The sequence below is a fragment of the Labeo rohita genome, chromosome 3, assembly GCF_022985175.1.
Source record: "Labeo rohita strain BAU-BD-2019 chromosome 3, IGBB_LRoh.1.0, whole genome shotgun sequence".
NCBI lineage: Eukaryota > Metazoa > Chordata > Actinopteri > Cypriniformes > Cyprinidae > Labeo > Labeo rohita.
This window is the reverse complement of record NC_066871.1, coordinates 22,528,824-22,553,958: the sequence shown is the minus strand read 5'-3', so window position 1 is coordinate 22,553,958 and position 25,135 is coordinate 22,528,824. Positions and strand designations below refer to the sequence as shown.

At 36.1% G+C, this 25,135-nt stretch overlaps 2 protein-coding genes across 2 annotated transcripts in view; one reads left to right on the top strand and one right to left on the bottom strand.

Annotated features, from left to right (window-relative positions):
• The first annotated feature begins 106 nt into the window (after positions 1 to 106).
• On the top strand, positions 107 to 19,538 carry carhsp1 (calcium regulated heat stable protein 1). The gene is made up of 4 exons (XM_051102746.1): positions 107 to 234; positions 15,779 to 15,995; positions 16,148 to 16,270; positions 18,919 to 19,538. The coding sequence occupies exons 2-4, from the start codon at positions 15,805 to 15,807 to the stop codon at positions 19,079 to 19,081; spliced, it is 477 nt and encodes a 158-aa protein (XP_050958703.1). The 5' UTR covers positions 107 to 234; positions 15,779 to 15,804; the 3' UTR covers positions 19,082 to 19,538.
• Positions 19,539 to 19,600: 62 nt separating this feature from the next.
• The window catches only part of abat (4-aminobutyrate aminotransferase), a 30,081-nt gene continuing 24,546 nt past the window's right edge, over positions 19,601 to 25,135 (bottom strand). The window contains exons 13-16 of the mRNA XM_051102646.1: positions 24,500 to 24,667; positions 22,840 to 22,986; positions 22,445 to 22,556; positions 19,601 to 21,481 (exon numbers count right to left, since the gene is read on the bottom strand). Of these exons, the coding sequence (XP_050958603.1) occupies positions 21,360 to 21,481; positions 22,445 to 22,556; positions 22,840 to 22,986; positions 24,500 to 24,667 (549 nt within the window). The 3' untranslated portion in view covers positions 19,601 to 21,359. The remainder of the gene's footprint in view (positions 21,482 to 22,444; positions 22,557 to 22,839; positions 22,987 to 24,499; positions 24,668 to 25,135) is intronic.

Below are 25,135 nucleotides of genomic sequence, written 5' to 3'. Positions count from 1 at the left end.
GAATAGTATTATGTTAACTTGTTAACATTTCAAACTCGTAGTATGGGAGGTTTTACGGTAATTGTCATTTAATGATGTAATTTTTGACGGCTTTGGTTTAGTCACGCCTCTTTGGACCCTCATTCAGAGTCTGAGACTAGCAAACGCCAAGCAACTACTTTGTATCCTGGCTGCTTTTCGTTATTTTTTAACAATACACGGTTGTTTACTTTGACTCGTGCGTATTTGGTAACGGTGAGTGATGCTGTGATTCTTTCTGACATTTTATATCCTAACAAAGTGACTTGTCTTTTACGAAAGTGAAAGAAAAGACACTTATGCGTATATGTAAATTATTCTGAAAATTACATGAATTATAACGAGAGATGGTCGCTGTTTAACATCTGTTAGACGTGTTTTTCACCTCAGTGTAAACGCTAAACGTTGATTAATTTGTCTTTTGGAGGACTATGACTAATCTGTTGCATCTTTGCTCGATCATCTGCATCGTTTTACTCCTTACTTGTACATTTTCTTTTTGAAGATGTAACTTTTAAGGTTTCAGACATGAGATATTGTAGAAAGTTTGAGGAAATTAGTAAAATAAAGTGGTTTGATTTATGCACAGAGAGACTAGTTGAGTTGGTGAAGGAGGGAGGGGTCAAAGCGCAGCTCGTCGAAGTAACAATGCTAGTAAACATGTGGCAGAATTCTAGGAGACACACAGGAAAAATGAGTGTTTCGTGTAAACGAGGTGTTTTGGTGGTAGACTGTGACTATGTATCTGATTAATTTCCTTTGGAAGTCTTTGGCAGACGCTTAGATGTTGACATAATATTGCAGAAGTCGTGTTGACACCAGATGACAGTGAAAAACAGATCCTCTCTAGAGATGTGCTCTGCTTTTCAATTTTCCTTTAACATTACCTGGACAAATGAAAATGTAACTTATTGTTCTTAACTGCTTTTGATTTAACGCTGCTTACAAAAAGTGTCTCAGTGTTGATAACTTAATCTTCAAGATTAACATAGTACAGTAAATGAAGGTGCACATGACCTTTGGCAACTCTTCCACCTTATGTACTAGTAAATAATGTTAAATTACAATAGTTTAGGGATTATAAGATATATGTATAGATATTTTTGAACATATATATATATATATATATATATATATATATATATAGCTTTTTGAACATAATTTTGCATTTATTTTTTGAAGATTTTTTTTAACCCCAAATTAAAATGTTTTCCCTTTTGTGCTAAATGCAAAAGTAGAAATTAGACTGACTGATGTATTTGGTTGTTGTTGACTATGCACTTGCAATAAATGTGATTTTCTTTCTTCTTTCATTTTTGGAGCTTAACAAGTGTGCAGTGACGTTCATCATATTAGATGTATATAAACACAGACACACACACACACCAGTTTTTTTCTTCTTTTTTTTCTACACTGGAACACAAATTCCAAATTGGAGAGTCATACAAGTTTGGAACGAATATGAGTAATGTTACCTTAAAGTCATGTCGGAAAGATTGTATTTCCAGGTCGAACACACATGAATGCAAACACAAAGTTACAAGTAAACTTAATTAATTTTTTTTTTTAGCTTGGAGTTGGAGGTGTGTCAGTTAAAACATATAGCAGACACAATGGTGCAATTGTTGAAATTATCAATGAATTTTTTATTTTTATTTATTTTTTATTTGAAATTTACAATAAAAATAGCTACTAAATACAATACACACTTGTGATAGAATATATAACGGTTCAGTTCACGGCCTTAAATTTAATTTGAATAAACAAATTTAATAAATCTGTAAAGCTTACACAAACCTGTTGCAGATTGTTTATATATAATTTTGTAGAAATTGATTTCCAAAATCTTGTTTTATTTTTTGTTTAAAAAAAAGAAGAAAAAAAGCATTTGCTCTGACCAAAGTGATTTGAGTGCTCAGTCCGTTTTTGTATTTTGAGGAGGCTGAAAGACAGGACAATTGATTGCATTATAGTGGAGTATATTTCTTACACCACTGTTCATTTCTTAAAAATGATTTTGTGTCTTCACCTGAAGAACACACTGTGTTATATACTTGTTTCTACTTAGACCACTGGGCCATGCTTTCAGTTACGTAACTGATATTCTCCAGTTGGAATATTGGATTTTGGGAGTGACAGCATACCCCGTTGGGACCTTAAACAGACAACTAGAGGTCATAGTGTGCTCAATCTGTTACGGTGACTAGAAGAAATGCTGCGGTGTGTTCTGCTCCCTCATTATACAATTATAAGGTTATCCAGACAGAGGTTTTATAAACAGAATTTTCTGTGTATGTGTCTGTGTTGCCGCTTTGGGTGTATATAAAAACATTGATTAAAAGGATATCTCTCTGTATAATCCAACCATTGAATTAATGGAGAGTGTGATAACTTTAAGTTACTGAAAAGTAATGTAAAACTGAGAGAACACACACAGGTTTTAATGTACTGTAGTAAGAGACATGTGGATTGCTATCTGAACATCTGTTTAAATAGACTAGCACAATCTGTTGCAGAACAAACTCAAGACTAAGCTTACAGTCAATAAGGAAGAGGAAATTGCAAATTGCTCATCGCTTCTAGAGAAGCACCTTGAAGTTTTGATCTGTCTGAGAATACCACTGATATGTAAATTAGAGTTCAAAGCCTCTTGATGGAATAGATTTGGCCTTTTCAACTCTACCAGCCATACAGATCACTTACAAAGATCATATTTTGCAAGCGTCACTATGTGCAACCTATGCCTTTTTTCATATCTGTTCATATTATGTAATCCTAACCTAGTAACAGGTGGAGTCCATCCCTTATGTCATGCTATTTCATGCAATGCTGTTTCATTTTGTTTATTGTTACGTACCAGAAAACTTCACGAAGGCTGTTCTGATGAGAAGAACCATTCAGCGGGTTTCAAATGCTTGATCTGTGATGTACTCTTTCCAGATATTTGCTTTTTGCAGGTTCTGGAAAAACTGCCAAATGGCCAGCTTTGAAATACTGTACTGAAAAGAACCAGTATGTCTGTTCACTGTCACTGTGACCCTGGTCCACAAAATCATAAGTTGCACGAGTATATGTGAAGCAGATGCCAAAAATACATTGTATGTGTCAAAATTATCGAATATCATTACGATCTTAAGTAGAGATCATTTTTCATGAAGATACGTTGTAATTTTTCTACCATAAATATATCAAATAAAGTAATATGCATTGCTAAGAACTTAATTTGGACAACTTTAAAGGCAGTTTTCTCAATATTTTGATTTTTTTGCACCCTCAGATTCCAGATTTTTAAATAGTTGTATCTCAGCCAAGTATAGGCTGTATCCTAACAAACCATGCATCAACTTTCAGATTATGTATAAATCTCAATTTATGACTGGTTTTGTGGTTCAGGGTCACATATAACTGTAATCATGTCATTTAGCATCAATATTACTTGAAATTTTATCATAAAAATACATTTGTTTCTGAATTAGGCCTTTTTTGTGTTTATAATAACTGTATTGTTGGAAACCCATCAGTTCTGGTAGGAGGAAACTACCCTGCCAGTTTTGATTAGCTGTTTCCTGGTTGTGTCCTTTGATTTAACGAAAGGTCCCTGCCTCCCTGTTTCCCCTCCTGCTATTCCTTGTCTCAAGGCCATTTGGAAATTTGGATGCGAATACCAAAATATTCCAGTCATAATCTGACATTTCAAACATGATATCCAATGTGCAGAAAATGAAGCATTCCTTGTTTTCCATTGTGTATTTTGCGTTTCTAAATAATCAAAATAGGCATGTCAGCTTGTATCGACTTGTTGGTTTTGGTGGTTAGGCCTGAATATTTTCACAGATGTAGTTGTGCACATGTTCACCAGTGGCATTTTGTCAGAATACCTGTGCTTTAGTTTATGTGTGGCAAGTGAATTTGGATATAGTGTATTTTTATTTAGATTTAAGACCATTAAAGGGATAGTTCACCTAAAAATGAAAAGTGTTTACTCACCCTCATGTTTTTACAAAACTGTATGACTTTGTCTTGTGCAGATTTTTTTATATATATCATGGAATAGATAAAAAATGTAATTTAAGTTATACTTATTGGAGAACTACTCTTTCAAGCACAATCATGGAGTAAAGTATTTGTTTATTCATAGATTATAGCAGGGAAAATGAACCCTTGGACTTCTAGGCACCATGTTGTACTTGATGATTTCAAGAAGTATCAATTGTCTTTCTGTTCAGTGCATAAACAATGGACACTGTTGAGAGCTTGCTGTGTTCATACAGGTCAAATTCATATGTCTGTTGCACGTGGATTTACAAAAACAGGAAATGGCACGTTGCTGTGACTGCTGTCATTGAAGTATATACTGAACAATGAAATGGCATTCCTAAAAGGTAGAGACTAGTTTAAGTTTAAGACTCAGTTATTGATTTAAAGGATAGTTCACCCAAAAATGAAAATTCTGTCATTAATTATTCACCCTCATGTCGTTCCAAACCCGTAAGACGTTCGTTCATCTTTAGAACACAAATTAAAAGTTTTAAAACGGCGTTTTAAAATGAAAACGATCCTTGTCTACACTGCTGTTTTCACTGCGTTTCAGAAACGATCTCCATCTACACTACACAACTGAAAACGCATGTCACATGACCATTTAAGCAGGTACAACCATAGACTTCCCTGTTGAAAAAAACAGCATATGCTGGTAGGTAGATGCCCTGCTATTTAGTCTACGTGCTTCAAGCGGAATGGGGAATCTACCTATACTAGGGGTGTGATGAGACACTTATCCCACGAGACTGGGTTCACGAGAACGAGACGAGACGAAACGAGAATTTTTTTACTTTTCTTAAGAAATCCTCAGTGATTAAATATATAGGGAAAATAGTCCTTTATTCAACTGAAAAAGACAAAATGCAAAAAAAAAAAAATGTAGGTGCATTTTGAACTTTATGAAATTAAAACTTCCATTTTAATGAATTATATGCAGTAATAAACAACATTTAAACAAGAGCTTCACGATTCTGGATAAATTGAGAATCTCAGTTGTTTTTAATAAATTGGAGATGACGATTCTCTCACGATTCTGGAGAAAAAAAAAGATTGGAAAACTAATAACGTAATTTACTAGTGGTTCTGACAAACTGCTCATTGCTTAAGTCTTTTAAAAACATATTCATTTAAAAAAACAAACAAACAAAAAAACATTCAATGAAGGAGTCAGTGTCTAGCTTCATTAAGTCTTGTCTGACTATTGAAATCTGAATGAATGATTCAATGACATACTTTTTTTTAAACGGGCAGTTTAACAGGAAGAGGATAAGCGTTACTATACTTACAAGTGTTAAGATACTTTCGTTTTGATCGCTACTGTAGACAACAAGTGTTTATACCCAAACTATAAACTTTTATCCCAGTACTTCTGTTATTTAAATGTCTGTAACACAGAAATAATGATTATAGTGTGGTTGAAAAGACTGTTTGTGTTGCTCTTTCGGCATGTCACATTTACCCCTGATTCATTAACATGGGCAGCGACAAAACGTGCTTCTCACGCTCCACTGACGCTAGCGATGTGAAACAGTCGTAATAGACAGCTAAACCGTTATCATTCAGGAATAAGTTCGTGAGGGTGTTTGAATCAAGATCTCGATATTTTAAGGATTAATCGTGCAGCTCTAATGTAAAAACTGCATAATGTTTTGGGAGGATATCGTCACGAGATCTCGCGAGATCCGACTGGTCTCTGGACTGCCACGAGATCTCGTCACATCCCTAACCAATACATATGTATGGATACAACAATGAGCATGATGTTATTGTTTACACAGTCGTCAAGAATACGCAAAGCGAATGTGGGCAGCCGTGCCATCGTTTCAAAAGTTTCCGTTTTGGTCCGTTTACACTGAAATGCAACCCCAGAGTTTTCTGTCGCTGCATGTTGCCAGAGGCTGGCAACGAGGTTGCTAGTGGGCGTTCCCACTACTGGTTGCCTTGACAGCGAATCAGGTTTCTTGCCGTTAAATACAAACATTTTCGAGGCAAAAGACTAAATATAATATAAATATAAATTAAATCTGTACATATAAACAAAAACGATCAAGAAGCAGAGCCTGCTTATTTCAACTGAGTATGTTTTTCTATGGCTGAGAGGAGAACGATCACATGAGCTCTACCGTCTTCTTTCCTATTGGCTGTCGCTCCCGAAAGTCGCTCTTCATTTGCATAAAGTTGAGGGATTCTCAACTTTGTCGCGTCGCTGGACACGCCCCATCCGGTCGCCAACGGTCGCTGTAGCTCGATGTCGCGCTTGTCGCTGGAAATCGCCAGCTCTCCATTGAAATGAATGGGATCGCGTCGCTTTGTCGCTGCGTGTCGCTTGTAGTGTGAACGGGGCTTTAGTCGCATAACCTCAGTTAATGGAAACACTGTCATTTCGGAATTCTTTTTTAACAACATTTATAAAATATGGCTAAAGTTTTGTGCAAATCTGTAATCGAAACACGCCTAATGTCAGTTCCAAAACAGTGGACCAATCAGAAGACCCCAGAGGCGGGGCAAACGTTACAAGCTTTTGTTTACAGTAGCAGGTTGGCATGGCAACTTTTGTATTTGACAGCAACATAAAGGAGTAGACATTCTGCGCTGCAAAAAACATTCCTGAGCGCTGCATCTCACAGTAAATACTTGTTCATTAATAATAATCAAGGTAAAATGTTCAGTTAATCGAGTTTTGATTTTAGATCTGGTAGCTTCATAACATTATGTTTGAACTACTGATGGACTATTTTAACAATGTCCTTACTACCTTTTTGTGCCTCGAACGTGGTAGTTGTGTTGCTGTCTATGCAGGGTCAGAAAGCTCTCAGATTTCAAAAATATCTTAATTTAAGTTCTATAGATAAAGGTTTTGGAACGATGAGGGAGTTTGGACAATGTGGGTGAGCAATTAATGACAGAATTTTCATTTTTAGGTGAACTATTGACTGACCACTCTTCTGTATATTGGGTGGAATATATTACATTGTGCTTAAATGCGTTGTAAAACCAAATGTTATAAAACCAGTCGTCACTCAAGAGTCTGATATGTCACTGGAGAAAGTTGTGTTTGTACTCCAATTCATACTCCATTCAGACTTACTGAGTTTGTAACGGTAGGGTCTGAGTCAGAGCTGTCCTTGCTCCCTGAAACGGTGGGCTGGATTTAATACTATGTCGTCAATGTGTATAGAAACATCTATTGATGAGAATGTAGGCGTCTGGACCTGGTAGAGGTTTTAGTCATTTTGTCATTCATTGTCATTTTAGGCACATTATTTCATTTCCTGCAGGCTGTGATGCATACAAACTCTTTATTATATTCATCCATCAGTTTATATCCATTTAGCATGTTGTCCTCAGGGAAAAATGGGCAGGAGTAGGCATGTTATGGGACGAATGCAGCTGAGCTTGGCGTGCTAGTTTTACTGTGCTGGTGTGATAATGATTGTTGTTGATTCCATTAAGTGGTGCAGTTTTGATAAGTGTATCTGTTAACTCGCGTTTGTTGGAAATGTACATTCATTGGATCGTTAAAAGGCAATAAAAGCGGTGCTGCTCACTTCCTGTGTACTTTACACACTGAACCTCTTCAGGTGCTTTCAGCCCTTGAGTGCAAACAAACAGATAATTGTAACCCACGTAACATTCCCACCTCCGGACACGACATGCCTTCCGTCATCCTGTTTCACAGACCGCCCTTCTCCCGGACGTGTCCCGCAGCTGTTCTGTAGCCTGGCAACTCACCATCCAGATGGAGAGAGTTTAGATTCCCTTTATCTCCCCATAACTGCTGTATTAATAATCGCCACCTTCACGTACAGTCCGCCCACTAACACGGGCTACAGGTGGAGTGAAAGAGGGGGAGGTGGTTGATGCAACCAAGGTCACCGCGCTTCCTCGTTGAAGAACAAGTAGTGCTTGTACTTGAGCACACTGTTGCTGGTGAGTATCCTGGTCACAGCAAGGGCAGAGCTGCTTATTGCTATAGTTGCTAGATCAGGTGCAGATTAGTAAATCAGCGGTTACAAACCATACATAACTATCTACTGATGACGTCCACTTGTAATCTTCCTGCTGGGGTTGCTTATCCAACCTATGAAGCCTAGAGGGAATATAGTCAAGATTCTGCATATGTGAAGACAGAATTTGTTTACGACCGTTGCATGCTTCATTGATTTTGAATGATTTGTATGCTTCATGTAATGAGTATGTTAGACATTTGATTGTAAACTCTAGAACGTCACCCAGTTAACAGGAAACGTTCTCAAGCTTTCGGCAAGGTTTTCTCAAAGTTGTAAACAAACGTGCTCCCAGAATGTTCATTCAAGTTTAACTGGTATTTGATGTTCTAAAAAGTTTTTGAAAATGTACTAGTTTCAGAATGTTCAGAGAACATTTAAAGTAGCCTTCCCAGCCTTCCCCAAGTCAAAAGTTTATGTGCACCAGTATCTGTAAAATGTTAATTATTTTAACAAAATAAGTTGGATCATACAAATTTAATGTTATTTTTTTTATGTAGTACTGACCTGAATAAGATATTTCACATAAAAGATGTTTATATGTAGTCCACAAGAGAAAATGGTAGTTGAATTTATAAAAATTACAGTGTTCAAAAGTTTATATATGCTTTTATATACAGTTTACATACAGCTGTTTGGTTTTTTTTTAGTTATAGTTGTTCGTGAGTCACTTGTTTGTCCATCAGGTCCCACAAATTCTTTGGCTTTACAGCATTCTTGTGTATTTGAACCCTTTCTGACAGATGTATGATTTTGAGATCCATCTTTTCACACTGAGGACAACTGAGGGACTCATATGCAACTATTACAGAAGGTTCAAACACTCAATGATGCTCCAGAAGGAAAAACGATGTGTTAAGTACCGAAGGGGTGAAAACTTTTGAACAAAATGAATATGTGTACATTTAAACATCATATTTTTTCATTTAGTACTGCCCTTCAGAAGCTACAGAAGATACTTACATGTTTCCCAGAAGACAAAATAAGTTAAATTTACCCTGATCTTCAAATTCAAAATGTTTTCACCCCCTGGCTCTTAATGCATTGTGTTTCCTTCTGAAACATCAGCTGGAACCTTCTGTAATAGTGTGAATAGTTCTGTAAACATCTTTTTTGTGAAATATCTTATTCAGGTCAGTACTAAATAAACTTTAACTGTAATGGTCTCATGATGAGAAATGAGAAAATGGAATGTTCCTTTGTTCGTATACACTGGGGAAAAGACATATAAATTTCACAACTAATTACAAAGAAATGGAAAGTGACATTTTGAAATGAACTTGACATTTAGAACAACTTGAAAATAGTATTTTCTTGTAAAAGATACACCAATAACCTTTGTTTTATATATGCTGTCTTTGTAAAATAATTTTTCACATTTTTACCAATTTTTAAAAAGCTGGATATTTTGAGCATTCACAGTACAATTTGATAACTCACAGGGAACTTTCGCAAGACATTCTTAGAACGTATTTTTGTTAGCTGGTGGAAATGTAGTCTTGTGACCTTATTTTGTTAAACTAGCTGTTGTGGGCGGTAAACTGTTTCATCATTGTTGCCTTGACATACGTTTCCTCTTAGGTGAAGTAGATGCAAATGTACATGTTCTGGTCCTGCTGTTTTTTTTATTCCTGGTTTTAATGAGTACACAGTGCTTGTGGTAGTGTTTTACGTCCTTATTGACCTCAAGACGTAAACTGGAATCACATTTTGTCTATAAAAACCTGTTCTGTTGTGTTATATTGCCTATTGGTGTGACATAGTTTAAGAACCCTGCTCACAATATGGCTTAGTGCTCCTATTGTGGATGGTTAGTGCCAGACGGAGTTATTTGCCTACGCAGGCAGACTTTTCAACAGCAAACTCTGGTTAGAGGTGGAGTTGATGGAAAATTCCAGTAAATTCTGTAGGTGACCTTAGTGTGGTCTGTGCGCTCATCCTGGGGTCATGTCTCCCTCCCTCTGTTGACCTTTGTCTAAAAGCTGTTGTTTGGTTTTAGACCTCTTTGGAATGATGGACAGATTGTCTACCAGCTAGTTTCTCTGTGTATTGCGTACTAAACAAATCGTGTAAATAAATAAATAAATAAATAAAATATTAGGCAGCATGACTGTTTTCAACATTGGTAATGATAAGATATGTTACTTTAGCACCAAATCAGTTTATTAAAATGATTTCTGAAGGATGCATTTTGGAGTAATGGTTATTTGAAAAATCAGCTGTCATCACAGGAAGGAGATGATAAAAGGATAGTTCACTCAAAAATGAAAATTCTGTCATTAATTACTCACCCTCATGTCGTTCCAAACCTGTAAGTGTTGTTCCATCTTCAGAACACAAATTAACATATTTTAGATGAAATCTGAGAGCTTTCTGTCCATGCATAAACAACAATGCAACTGAAAATTTCAAGGCCCTGAAAGGTATCAGGGACGTTGTTGAAATAGTCCATGTGACATTGGTGGATTAACCTTATTGTTTTGAAGCTATGAGAACAAAAATAAATGTATTCAACAATTTCTTCTCTTCCGTGTCAGTCTTCCACGCACGTTAATGAGATAAAACGCGATTATTGTGATGTACAACCTTAGTGAACATGAATGACATTTTTAATCTTCCACTTAATGACTGCCTTAATGTGTTGGTTACAAAAAATTCTTTAGATTGAAATTATTTGAATTGTAATAACATCCTTAGATTCTCCCTAGTACCTTTGTTTTCATTTCAGCAGGATGCATGGGGAAATATCACACCCTGGGTAGGAGGTCCTCAAATATTGTCTTTGGTAATAGGAAACTCCATGTGGAGGGGGTTGAAAACCACTGCTGAAGTCTGCTTTATACAGTTGAAGTCAAAAGTTTACAAAATCTGCAAAATGTTAATTATTTTACCAAAATAAAAGAGATAATACAAAATATGTTATTTTTGTTATTTAGTACTGACCTGAATAAGATATTTCACACGTTTACGTTTAGTCCACAAGAGAAAATAAGTTGAATTTATAAAAATGACCCTGTTCAAAAGTTCACATACACTTGATTCTTATTACTGTGTTGTTACCTGAATGATCCACAGCTGTTTTTTTGTTTAGTGATAGTTGTTCGTGAGTCCCTTGTTTGTTCTGAACAGTTAAACTGTAGAAAAATCCTTCAGGTCCCACAAATTCTTTGGTTTTTCAGCATTTTTGTGCATTTGAATCCTTTCTAACAGTGACTGTATGATTTTGAGATCCACACTAAGGACAACTGAGGGACTCATACAACTATTACAGAAGGTTCAAATGCTCACTGATGCTCCAAAAGGGAAAAATGGTGCATTAAGAGCTGGGGGTGAAAACTTTTGAATACATTTTTCATGTAAATGTACATACATGTGTACATTTTTCTTATTTTGCCTAAATATCTTTTTTTTTTTTTTTTTTTTTTTTTTCCCATTTAGTACTGCCCTTCAGAAGCTACAGAAGATACTTACATGTTTCCCAGAAGACAAAATAAGTTACATTTACCTTGATCTTCAAATTCAAAAACTTTTCGTGTTTCCTTCTGAAGCATCAGTGAGTGTTTGAATCTTCTGTAATAGTTGTATATGAGTCCCTCAGTTGTCCTCAGTGTGAAAAGATGGATCTCAAAATCATAGAGTCATTGTTGGCAAATAAAAGATTTTGTGGGACCTGAAGGATTTTTCTGAAGAACAGCGGGCAGTTTAACTGTTCAGGACAAACAAGGGGCTCATGAACAACTATCACTAAACAAAAAAACACAGCTGTGGATCATTCAGGTAACAACACAGTATTATGAATCAAGTGTATGTAAACTTTTGAACAGGGCCATTTTTATAATTTCAACTATTGTTTTCTCTTGTGGACTATATGTAAAAGTCTTTTATGTGAAATATCTTATTAAGGTCAGTACTAAATAAAAAATAACATGCATTTTGTGTGATTTCTCTTATTTTGGTTTTGCAGATTCTGGTGTATGTAAACTTTTGACTTCAACTGTATAAACAGATATCCTTAAAACATTACTTTGGTAATATCAACAGTAAAACCCGGGTGTTGTGATACGTTACTGTCAAATTATGTTGTAAATGATTGCTAAATTCTTATATTGTGGCATTTACATTGTGTTCAACATACCAAAACCATATTACTTTTTTGTATGTGATGGAAGTTTCTTCCTCCTGATGGGATGAACTGCCTCTGTTCTTTTCTGCTGTGTATGCGGAACGAATGAGAACAGAAGCGAATGTTCACCCATGCATCAGTACCTCAGCACACAATCAGCGCTGTATAATTGGCCCTGGCTTTCAAACACTCACTGGCCTCGTTTTCTGTTTATGGGGCATGCTGAGCCTGACAGCAGAAAGCTATAATTGCAGTGATGTAATCCATCTGAAGGTACAAAGGGGCCTTTTCTCATCTCACATCTCTTGAGGGAACCGATGGTACATTGTTGCCATGGCAGAGCCACCCTGGAGTGTCCAGAAAGCAGCTCTGCCACTTCTTGGGTGCGATTCGAAATAATCAAATTAATATTTAATAAGCTTTATTGCACATAAGTGACATCATTCATGGTCATCCCACCCTTGTTATGATTTGTGTGGGCTGTAATGGCCCCGAGGAGACTGATGACAATGGGGGAGGGTGTATGATTATGCATTCGGTGCCATTTCCTGCTGTGATTACAAGGGAGGCTTGACCCTTCGTGGCCTGTTCATGTTAACATGCAACGCTTCAGTGCCCAGTGCATCAGTTAACAGATTCCGCACCCAAGTCCTGCTCGACAAGGAGGATTGAACCTCTAGTGGCCTAAGCAAATGCTGTGCTGGCAGAGCATGTTTGTAATATCTTCCCAGACAGGGGAGATCGGTCAGATAGGGCTAACAAAGGCTAAATGTGGCCTGCAGCATCAACACTGAGCGATCGCATTACTGTCGCAAATGGGAGCTGCAGCCTGTGGCCACTGGAGGCTTGTGTTTCAGTGCTGGTGGTTATCAGGGATGCTGAAAGACAAATTTAAAAGGCACAGTTGACATTAGGTTTGATAAAAATTCGGTATGAATAATATATGAGTAGTTACAACACTAGAGTGAGAGATGTAGCAAAGTTTGGATACAGAATGTTACAGCTGTGTGTTTACATGCAGGAGAAGAGAAAACTAGCGTTATGTCTCATGTTTCAGTAGTAAAGTAACTAATTGCTGATCGGAGTCATCCAGCGTTGCGTTTGTCAAGTGGCTCCCTCAGGCTGTGTACATCCACTACTATGTACTCTAGAGATATTGAGTTACCTGGGATCTGCGTCAAAGTCACAGGCTAGCTTATCTGAGGAATTGCATTATTATTATTTAGTTGAGCTGTTGTTTCACAGCCGTGGAAAATTCTCAGAAGGTATCAGGTATAGTTTTTGTGATGAGTACCACATCTTCTCAGTGATTGCTTTTTTTAGACCTTTTTCACTGAAAATTGTGATATATATTTGTTTTATTATTATTTCTTAGTGCTGCTTGTAAACATGTCTAATATGAACATGTTAAATCTGTATTACCAGATCAAAAGTTATAATCAAATTAATTGGATAATATTCTAATTGATAAGACACAATTTCATATATCAATATATTTGCTGCGAAAAGTCACCAAATAAATAAATAAATGTTTTATAAATCATTTTTATGGTATATTGGTATATTTAGGGCTGTCACAATATTAGCTTTTCTCTACATGATTATCACGGTCAAAATAATTCAATAACAATAAATTATCATAATGATATCTATATACATTTTGGAACCAAGAACAGTAATGCCATCGGTCACATTCTTCCTCTCACAATGAATCACACTCTATATGTGTAATATGTGTTGGAGGCCAGAAGACAGAGTTTGTGACCATAACCAAACAAAAGTGTACAAAAATAACCTGTCGACACTTCCTGTAGACTCTAATCTAAAAAATCCCCACACTGGCAAGCTCCATTTTTTTTTTTTTTTTTTTTTTTTTTTTTTTTTTTTGCCTGTCATCTTCTCTGACATGATTTTGTGCAGCAGTAGAAGCTACACACTGCGTTATCATCATCTTTTGTTCTGTTTTAAGATATTTGGCAATCAGTTTTAAAGTGGTAGTTTAGCCAAAAATGAAGATTCTGTCATTACTCACCCTCATGTTGTTCCAAACCCGTAAGACCTTTGTTTATCTTCGGAACACAAATTAAGATATTTTTACTGAAATCCGAGAGCTGACACACTGGAGAACGCACTGACATGTTAAAGGCCCAAAAAAGGTAGTAAGAACATTGTTAAAATAGTCCATGTGACGTCAGTGCTTCAACCGTAATGTTGTGAAGCTATGAAAAAAAACTTTGTGTGTGCAAAAAAACCCCAAATTTATTCAGCAATTTCCTCTCTTCCGTGCAGGGTTGGGTTTCGAGAACCAGTCAGAATTTACAACCGGTTTCAAATTTCTAAGAACTGGGTATTCGATAAGACACGTGCATTTCGATTCTGCTTAATGATTCCTTTTTTTGATTTTAAACAATTTAAGGGCAGGAAGGGGAAGAACTTGCAGCGCACACATCTGAAGCGTGAACACAGAAAACAGCAGTCCCGGTTCGGGTACCCGGCCTGCATCTGTTCTCGAACCGTTCCGTGAATTTCCACTGCCAAAAAGGTTGTTCTGGGCCAGAACTGATTTCTGTTTCACATTTACCGACAAATATGCACGAAACATACGCCAGTAGGCTATATCATCATAAACACAGCTGCTTTTTGTCTTGAATGTAACGTGTTTTGAAAGAAAATGCAAGTATTTTTAAATCTGTGTGTTAGGTGTAAAGAGACAGCAGCCTAATAAACATTCTGGTCTCCAATATTAATCAAATAATGAAAGAAAATCATTAACTGATCTTGACTGAATATCGAACTTTAATGGGGATTAATCTATATTATATTAATGAAAAGACTAGTCTAGTTGTTTTTCCTGTGGTAGTTTGTTAAAACCATAGGCAAAAGTTCGTCTTGTAGTCCTAAATGTTCAGTAGGCTGCTGCTTTTTGATAATACGTAGAATGAATAGAATAAATGTGTTTGACATCTAAATGTTGACTTTTTTTTTTTTTTTGTCTTATTGAAATCGAAAATAGGAATAGTTAAGAATCGGAATTGATAAGCAGAATTAGAATTGGATTCCGAAATCGATGAAATTCAAACAGTACCCAACCCTACATCTGTGTCAGTATTTGACGCGTGTTCACAAGAGTAGCATAATCCCTGCTGGCTATGCAGGGTCAGAAAGCTTGCGAAATTCATCAAAAATATCTTGATTTGTGTTCTGAAGGTCTTACGGGTTTGGAATGACATTAGGATGAGTAATTAATGACAGAATTTTTGGCTGAACTAACCTTTAAGATGCAGGACTGATACCTATTATGCTGGAGCGTCAACCAGCTTGTTACTGGCAGTTGATTATTTATGTGTAATATTAACATGATATCAATATTTCATTTTTTAAATACAGTTATTATCATTACAGCTGGTGTATTAACACAAAACTGGTCTACAGTGCATTTTGCAATGAAGTTTGTCACTCTGCACAGTTTTTGTTTTCAGTTCATGTACACATCCAGACAAATGTCATGCTTTGTATTTTAAGGAAATGTTGCTAGATAACCTGTTTCAGTCCTACAAACTAAAGCTCCTCACCCTTTCTGTCTTTCCAGTGTCCTTTGAGTGTCCCACAGTCAGCATGTCCTCAGACGCATCATCTCCTGTGAAATCCACCACCCCTCCTCTGTCCCCGCTGTCGCCCCTCTCTCCAGTTTCCCCCAGCTCTCTGCGTCTGCCCCCCTGCCGCCGAAGAGACCGGTCACCCTCCCCTATGAGGGGCTACCTGATTCCCAGCCCCCTGCCCACCCGCCGCAACCGTACCTGCTCAGCGTGAGTACAACCACAACCATCTGCTGTTGTACTCCATTCATTTCATGTCTTTAGAAAACTGTTTTTGTGTATAGATAGATAGATAGACATACTCATATATTCACCCATATATAGCTTGTTGAATAAAAGCTTTTTCCTCTCTACCACTACAGTGCAGCGCGTGCAGCTGAGGGGCCGGTCTTCAGTGGGGTCTGCAAGTGCTTTTCACGTTCCAAAGGGCACGGTTTCATCACGCCATCAGACGGAGGCAATGACATCTTTGTGCACATATCTGAGTGAGTTCACTGGGTAAACATCTTGAACCTTCAACAAGATTTCATACTCCTACATCCAAGCCAACACGCATTCCACAACAAACCCTATTAACTCGAATCGCACGAATCAGTTGCACCTTGATCATCAGTGGAGCAGATGCAAATACTGTTATTAATATGCATTCCTAATCAGAGATCGTAAATGTTAGTGCTCCCAGTCTATTTGTAGATGGATCTGAGGTGATTGTGAAGGAGGGGCCTCTGGGACTAGAAACTTGTGGAGTGTGTGTGTGTTTGTGAAGGGTTTTGGGGTCAGGGCTCAGTTAAACACGTGAATATGAGAGATAAGAGCGGTAGACTGGCTTCTCTCAAATCAAGTGTGTTTGACCAGTGGAAAAACAGATAGACTTGCCAGCTGCTCTTGTAAAACATTCAGAACATCAATTATTTTATGGATTTTACAGAATGTTGGAAACCTGCATGTGTATTTGCATGCTTTTGGATATTTGCTTAATTCTAGATGTACTAATGTTCATCAACTACATAAAATTAAATTCTGTGGGGTAACTTTTAAGAAAACAAACATTTGCAGCATGTATTACATTATTTATTTACATAATATTTTTTCAAAGATTAAAAAATACAACATAAAATTATATATATATATGTATATGTATATGTATATGTGTGTATATATATAGTATTTTTAAATCTTTAATTCTATAATTAAAAACCATTAGTTATTATTAAAAACATATTTTTTCCACCCTTGTGGCCTTGGGCTTGGTTGTGTCAACAGGAAAATTATTTTGGGGACTGCGAAAAGTTACTTTAAAAAAAAAAAAGAATTGCATTACTTAAAATTGGGATCCATTTTTATTTGTCACCAACATGTCTAGTATTTGTGTGCACTTACTTCTGATGTAGAATATAAATCTGCTCTTTCAAAAATATCTGTATATGATAATTAACCATGTGTTTCAATGCTGGGTGGTTTGAGCAAGAATCTTTGTAACTTTTTTTTTTTTTTTTTTTTTGTTTAAGGATTCTGGCAGTTTCAGTTTATTAGTTTTTCTCCTGACTGTGTGTTTATATGAATCCATGCATAAAACAGTTGCAGAACCACTGCATTTTAATCATGATCCAAACAAACATGCTACTGTAAATATTCGCTTGTTAAGTGATGCTGTAATGCGCCCAATGAATACTGTTTCTGGGTCCAAGCCTCAACTTATTTCACTTGAGAATACTATCTCAGCAGCTGTTTATGAGTACTGTTTATTCATGTTAAACTATTAAGCTAAACATCTATAAAACTTATGGTGTACACTACAGTCTCCGTGTTCACAGCATCCCAAACACAATTATTTTTATATTTATATAATATATTTATTTATATCATCTGGCTATGTGGAATTTCGATATGGAGTTAAAGGGGAGGATTATAATTGTTTTTGGTAGTGTTATATCCCATTGTGACTGTATATTAGCACCATTTGTTGTTTTCTTGCGGCACCTGATAGAGAGTTTGGACACGGAAGTGGTGACGCGTGACGTCAGACTCAACAAGAAAATAGCAGTTTTTGATGTAAATTAGACTGTATCATTTTAAAGTTTGAAGCAAAAACAGTATGGTCTGACCTTAGTTTTGTGAAATAATGCTGCATAAAATAGGGCCCTATGTAATCCGTTTTATTTTTTCCCAAATTCCGTTTCATTTTTCGTCCAAATTCCGTTTCGTTTTTTTTTTTTTTTTTTTTTTTTTTCAAATTCTGATTTAATTTTTCTGGATTCAGTTTTTTTTTCTTTTTCTTTTTTTTTTTTTGACTGTTTTAATGGTTAAATAATAATAATAAAAAAAATCCAAAAAGCATAATTAGCATAAAGTTAATAATTAGATTTCAATCAGTGTTAATTCAGTTGAATTAATTGAAGTCTAATTAATTGAACTCATAAAACACAATTTGACAGCAATTAATTAAAAGTTTAACAAAATTAATTTAAGACCGTATAAAATCATTTTTTTCTCAAATTCAGTTTTATTTTTACCAAATTCTGTTTTCCATTAATTTTCTGAATTTTATTTTAATGGTTTCATTAAATAAAAAAAAAAAATCTAATTTTTTTGTTTTTAATAAAAAATGTTTTATTAATTACATTTTTTTAGTTTTTTATTTTTTCCAGAAGAAAATATCATCTAAACTTTTTTTAAAGACAGTTCCCCTCGAAGAATATTATAAATCCCCACCCCAGTTCAGTTTTTAGGATTTTCTTCTAATATAATGCGCACATGATTGCATTGCCTGCCACAGTATTTTATCCTCTTTGCGTTTGTCTTCAGCATCTCTGGCTTCTGTTAACAGATGTTTACAGTTGGTTTCTTTGCCCAGTTAAAGAATTGTGTTATTAATAGTTCTCTAATCATTTCTCAGAACTGTATGCACTTAACAGGGATTTCCTCTCAATTCAAGACTTTGTCTATACTGTGTATGCCGTTTTTTTTTTTTTTAATAATTTATACCATGTGCGTAATTCAAACCGCTTTACCATTTGAACCGGTACATCACCCAGTGTGTTTTCTGTGTGATACACTTTCAAACACCTTGTTGTCTAAATCCAGAAAGCAAAGACATTTAATGTTTTGCTGATGATCTCCATTCTTCCCACAGCATCGAGGGAGAATACGTGCCTATGGAAGGAGATGAAGTTAGCTACAAGATCTGCTCTATTCCACCCAAACATGAGAAGATCCAGGCCGTGGAGGTGACCATCACTCATCTGGCACCAGGCACAAAACATGAGACCTGGTCTGGGGCTGTGGTTGAATCATGAGATCCTCTCTAACTCTGAACTGTGCGATAGCAGTGTCAAAATGGGTTTCTGTTCCTTTTCTGAAGGTTTTGGGGGGGAGGAAGGCTGAATGAATGAATGGCTTTAAGTGCTGTGTGTGACGCCATAACTCCAAGAAAATGATACAAATATTGCATCTGTTTAGTTTTTTTCCCTTTCTTTCTTCAGGCTCAGAAGAAGAGTTTGTTTAAAATTCTCTATTATTGGGTTTGTGGTTAATAATGTGGAATAAACAGCAGTCAGTTATACTTACACTAACCATCTATGAATTGCTGATTGATCTGAATACTCAAGAACTGACTGCGCACTCTTAACAATAAGCTTTAACGCATATCGCTAAAATAGCTAGGTTTCAATATATTTTTTAATTTCATTCACTGAAAAAAAAAAAAAAAATGTCTGTATGTCTACGTTGTCAAAATATATCTTTTTGATCATTTCTCATGTGCATGTGTGTTTCTTGGTCGCTTTGCTTCAAAGACAGTCAAGAATGATAAAAGATTAATCAAAATGTCAGATTTATTTTATAACTTCTTCAGACAACATTTAGACTTTATGTAGAAATTACCTCAATAATTTCCTTCTAATCTACACATAACTCTAAACATCTGCAATTTTTTTTTTTAGAATTGTTAGTATCTGTATCAATAATACACATTTCTCAATTAAATACTGACTTTGCTGAGAACAGACAGGCACAGCTTTCACATCTTGTCGCACGCTGCCTGTCCACAACATTAAAAGGAACATTTAAAGGCATCCAAAACAACATGAATTACATTTCTACATTACACTAACATATGGGACACAATATCACGAAAGAATAACACTATGTTAGAGAGGGTGTGATTCTTGTACATATTATTTAATGCTAATGTCAGTTAAATAAGGAATTCGATTCTGATGTGGCTGTAAACAAAGTGGAAACAATATCTGGTAGTTAGTGTTCGCTAACAAAACTTACACAATGAGCATTGCATAATCTCACTACAGTAAGTATGTATTAGGGTTTAAGTGTTTAAAAACAAAAAGACTATTAAAACGAGCCAAGCTGAAGGGACGTGTACTCTGTCAGCTCAGCGCAACTGGAAGAGGAGAATCACCCCAAAGATCACAAACGTTTACGGGCTCTGACAACCATTAAGTTTGGATGACCTTCTAGTTGTTATCCAGCGCAACCTTTTCTTACATGGCCTGGGGATCATGTTCACCTGAGCAGAGGATGGATACTAAGCCGAGCGGCTTCAAGCTTGTGCTTTTCTGACAGATTTTCATTGTTAGATCAGGTGGACGTACGGTTGAGATAATAAACGCTTATTATGGCCTTTCATTTACCCTGTTAATTCTCTGTAGCATATCACAGCCCTCATGTTACCACACCAGATTGTGCTTTAAATGTTTTGTGCTGGCAACATTACGTTCATACATCTCAGGGGGATTCAAATGAGAGGCGTTTCCCTTAATAAAGGGACTTGCTGATTGCTTGAAGGTTTTTGTCTCAACAGACGTCCTATTAAAAATGAGAATAGAGGCTCTACAGTTCTCTGCAACTTCACTTTTTCCAGCTTTCCATTGGCTCTCTCTAGCGCCTCAGGATGCAATGAGGCCATAGCTGCTCCAACGATTTGTCTTCCACACATGCTTTTAATTCAGGACTGTAATATTCAGGTACTCTGCAACTTCCAACTTGCATCATGCAAAATTACACACTACAGACATTTTAAATGCAGCAATTTCTCTGTAGATAATAAAATAGTTCGATTTTGATATAATCAATCAGACAATAGCTTCTTTTCTGCAGTTTTGGTGTCGTACACAATTAGATCACTAATTGTTTCATGTTACTATTTGACATATAAAGGGACATAAGACGTATTGCGATTAGAAATCCCGTCCTGTCTCTGTGGTCACTATATTGCTTTATTCAAATGACTTCATCAAGAGAGATTTATTTATATATGTAATTTGAGATATGGGATGGGATAATTCCTGCAAACTCATTCATATCTTTAATTTGTCTACCCTCGGTTAAAAGAGGAGAAATATGGTGGCAGGGCAAAATCTGTGTCGGCTAAATAAAAAGAGATAGAAAAATGATTTCTAACCTTCTTAATTAGCAATGACAGGAAGAGAGCGGACAAAAACAGAGAGAGAGAGAGAGAGACAGTGACCAATTAATTGTGACAGGCTGGTATAAACCCTTAAGTGGGCTTGGACCCCTATATGCTTCATAATCAAGGCTGAACTGGCAGCCAGAACTCTATTTATGCTCAGCCAGGACGTCGTTCAGGATGTTCAGGAGCTGATGGACATGGTACTCCTTGAAAACCAAAGCGGGACGGAAACGGATGGTCTTTTCCCCACATGAGCCCATAAACAGACCTGGGAAGACAGAGAACACAGTATCCTATAAATCCTCATCTTATGGTGAGGAACAGGTCTAAATGTAACCTTTTTATGTGTAACAATTTATTAGTAATTTATTAATGAATTTAATTTTATTTGACATGGACATCACAATAACATTGGACAAACCATATGCATTTGCTTGAAAAAATTAAATTAAAAGCATTGCCATTATTTTCTAATTTTAAATTTGTAGTTTTTTTTAAATGAAAAAGTGTCCTATATACACATTACTATTAAATTCTAATATTAGGGACGTAACAATTCACTGAACTTACAATGTGATACTATTCACAATATTGATTTCACGTTATCGTTCTTTTTGTTTCTTACTTTCTTTTTAACAAAATGAGATTTAAGACAAATTCTAAACGAAAAAAGTGTCCTTTTATTATTTTTCAGACAAAATGCTGCATTTTTCTTTGAGAAATTTAAATGTCAAATGACAAAACTAAATTGAATCCCACAGATCCCAAATCAAATAAATAAATAATTAAAGTCAAATAAATCTCTTCACATAAACTAAGGCTTTGCCTGTGCTCTTTCCATTTAAAATTACAGTTAACCACTGTATTTGAATGACAATTGAAACAAAGATGCTTCAATACATTCTGCATGAGCAGGATTTGATGTAAATTAGATTGTATAATTTTGACATTTTAAGCAAAAACAGAATGGTCTGACTTTAGTTTTGTGAAATTATGCTACACAAAACATCTATATGAAACAAAACGGCAGAGGGAGTGAATGAGACATAAATCTACTCTCTGACAGCAGATGGCGCTTATGGAAGAGCAGTGATACAGAAAAAAACCCATAAATAATTCTATTATTTCAAACAAAAAATACTTTTTTAATAAAAAGTCCTGCCAGCAATTTACAGTTTCTTTTAATTCACTCGCAACCTAATGTGTGATGATTAAAGTGGCCACGGCTTACCCTTGTTCCTAGCTTTAATCATGATACTGTCACGTGTGGCATCACTGCAGGCATCTATGGCACAGAAAGTACCCTGGCCACGGGCTCTGCTCAGAATATGAGGGTACTGCGTCTATGTGAGGGTAAGAAGCGAGACGTTAAACAAACGCACAGCTCACAATGTGAAAGGTATCATCAATCCACAGTCACAGCCTCAAAACAAACACTCATTATGCTGACAAGATCGATTACAGGCTCAGGTTCCCTCTCCGGCAGCAGAAGTTATGAGGCCGGCCCTCAGATGAACAATGAACCTCCACATAATAGAACCATTAACGGTTTTAAAGCATTTTGCACTGAGCTGTGACACCTGCGAGGAATCAGTCATGTGAGGATATAAATGGAGATGGCCGTACCTGCAGTGCGTAAAGGCCCTGCAAAAGAGCCTTCCCTGAGCGTGTCACCTCCTCCAGAAGGTTCTCTCGTCTGATCACATTAAGCACCTCTGACAAGAACAGATTCTTTGAGGGGTCTCCCATCCACGTGTTAAAGATTCTGTAGGGCTGAGGTGCATACAGCCAAGTCAGTGCAAATGGTCATTTTACTTGGTTAAAGTGTTCTTATACTTAAGTTTTTTAAAGTGCATTTTGTGGTATTTAGCTTGTCTTTTAGCTTTGAGGTCATCAATAGGCAATGACGTCTTAAAACAAAACAAAACAAACATAAAACAAAGCAAAACAAAAAAGGGTCCTTCAAAATGTTCCACCTCAACTTAAAAAAAGGTTTTGGCCATTTAAAAACAAAACAAAACAAAAAAGGGTCCCTCAACTTAAAAAGGCTATTGACTATTTAAAAAATGAAACAAAACAAAAGAAGTCATTCAATATGTTCCACCTTAGCTTAAAAAAAGCTATTGGCTATTTAAATTAAAAAAAAAAAAAAAGAAACAAAACAAAAAACAAAAAACAAAAGGGTCCTTCAAAATGTTCCACCTCAATTTAAAAAAGGCTATTGGCTGTTTAAAAAAAAATTAAACAATACAAAACAAAACAAAACAAAACAAAAAGGCTACTGGCTATAAAAAAAAGGAAACAAAATGCAAAACAACAAAACAAAAAAAACAAAATGTTCCACTTCAGCTTAAAAAGGCTATTGGCCATTTAAAGAACTAAAAAAAACTCAAAATGAAACAAAACTAAAAACAAAATTTAAAAAATGGGTCCTTCAGTATGTTCCACCTCAACTTAAAAAGGCTATTGGCTATAAAAAAAAACAAAAAAAAAAAAAAAAAAAAACAAACAAAATTAATAGCTACTGGCTATTAAAAAATAAAACAAAACAAAACGACAAACAGGTCCTTCAATATGTTCCACCTCAACTTTTGTTGTAATGTGTCAGTACAAGAAAAAAAAAAAAAATCTCGCAAGCAATTTTATGATATAACTTCATTATCAAAATAATCACACCAAGATCCCTTAGAGCAAAATGTAATGACATTTTAGTTATTGTTTTGTAATAAGAATAATAATAATAATAATAATAATAGAGGGTGGGATGTGAGTGTGATTATTTCATTATTAAAATAATCACACTCAAATCTATTTTACAACATTTGATACAAAAGACCACTTTTTATTTCACTTTTTAAGTTGAAACAAGAGGGAACATTGCGTGCATATATTATTGTTATCCAAGGTCTTCAGTTCAATCAGTTGTTATTCTTGTAATTTATCCTTTCTAGTCTATTAACTAAATGTAGCCCAAGCTTAGAATTTAGATAATGCTGCATCATAAAAGGTTACTATTCAGGAAGAAGCATGGTTTCAACAGTAGGGGGCGTGCTTGTTCAATGCCATGCAGCTATGAACCTCATCCGAGGACAGGCAATCATTTAGACAAACAATTGTGAAACTGACAGAACAATCATCTGGTACCAAAGCACATTATAACGCCATTCATCAATGATGACTCATTACCGAAAATGATAAAACAGCCAGCTGAGAACAGTTACTGGGAATGATTTTGCATTGCCGGTTTTTTATGAGAGGGACGTGAGAAAGCAGCGGCAGTTCTTACTTTGTCTGGTTGCAGTTCATCCCTGTGGTAATATCCTCCTGTCAGCATCTTCTTGCTAAAGGAGACAACATCAGCAGGGTCGTCCTGGCCCCAATGCTCATGAGCCCAGAACTTGCCTGTTGTTCCTCCACCTGTCTGCACCTCATCCACGTGGAAAGCACAGCCGTGCTGAAAGAACCAGACACAGATAAACATCTGTCAGCGCACTCTCTGTCAAAACCCATCCTGTCAGCCCGCATAAAACTGCATACAACACCCGCCGGACACAGCCGTTGCGCTTTGCTACGCTCCATTTGAAGTGAGCACTTCCTGAGCTCTTCAGGAAGAGCGTAGAGTTCATCACAAACACTTAAGGAGCCTCTTTTCTCTGCATAAAATGGATGTATAAAATGATTCCCTATTGTCTCCTGCTTTATCTCATTCAGAAAGACGCAAATTAGAGCAGATAAGAAGAACTTCCTACAGAGTCTTGAGTGTCTTTTTTATGGGAAAGTTCAAAGAGCCTCATTTTAGCTATTTACAGCTGGAGTGTCTATCTCAAATGACTTCAAAGCACAGATCCGGTAAACAAGGACAGCCACGGAAGATTACCAAGCATTATCGAAAACAGTTAGCATGAAAAAAAGAAGCGCTTCA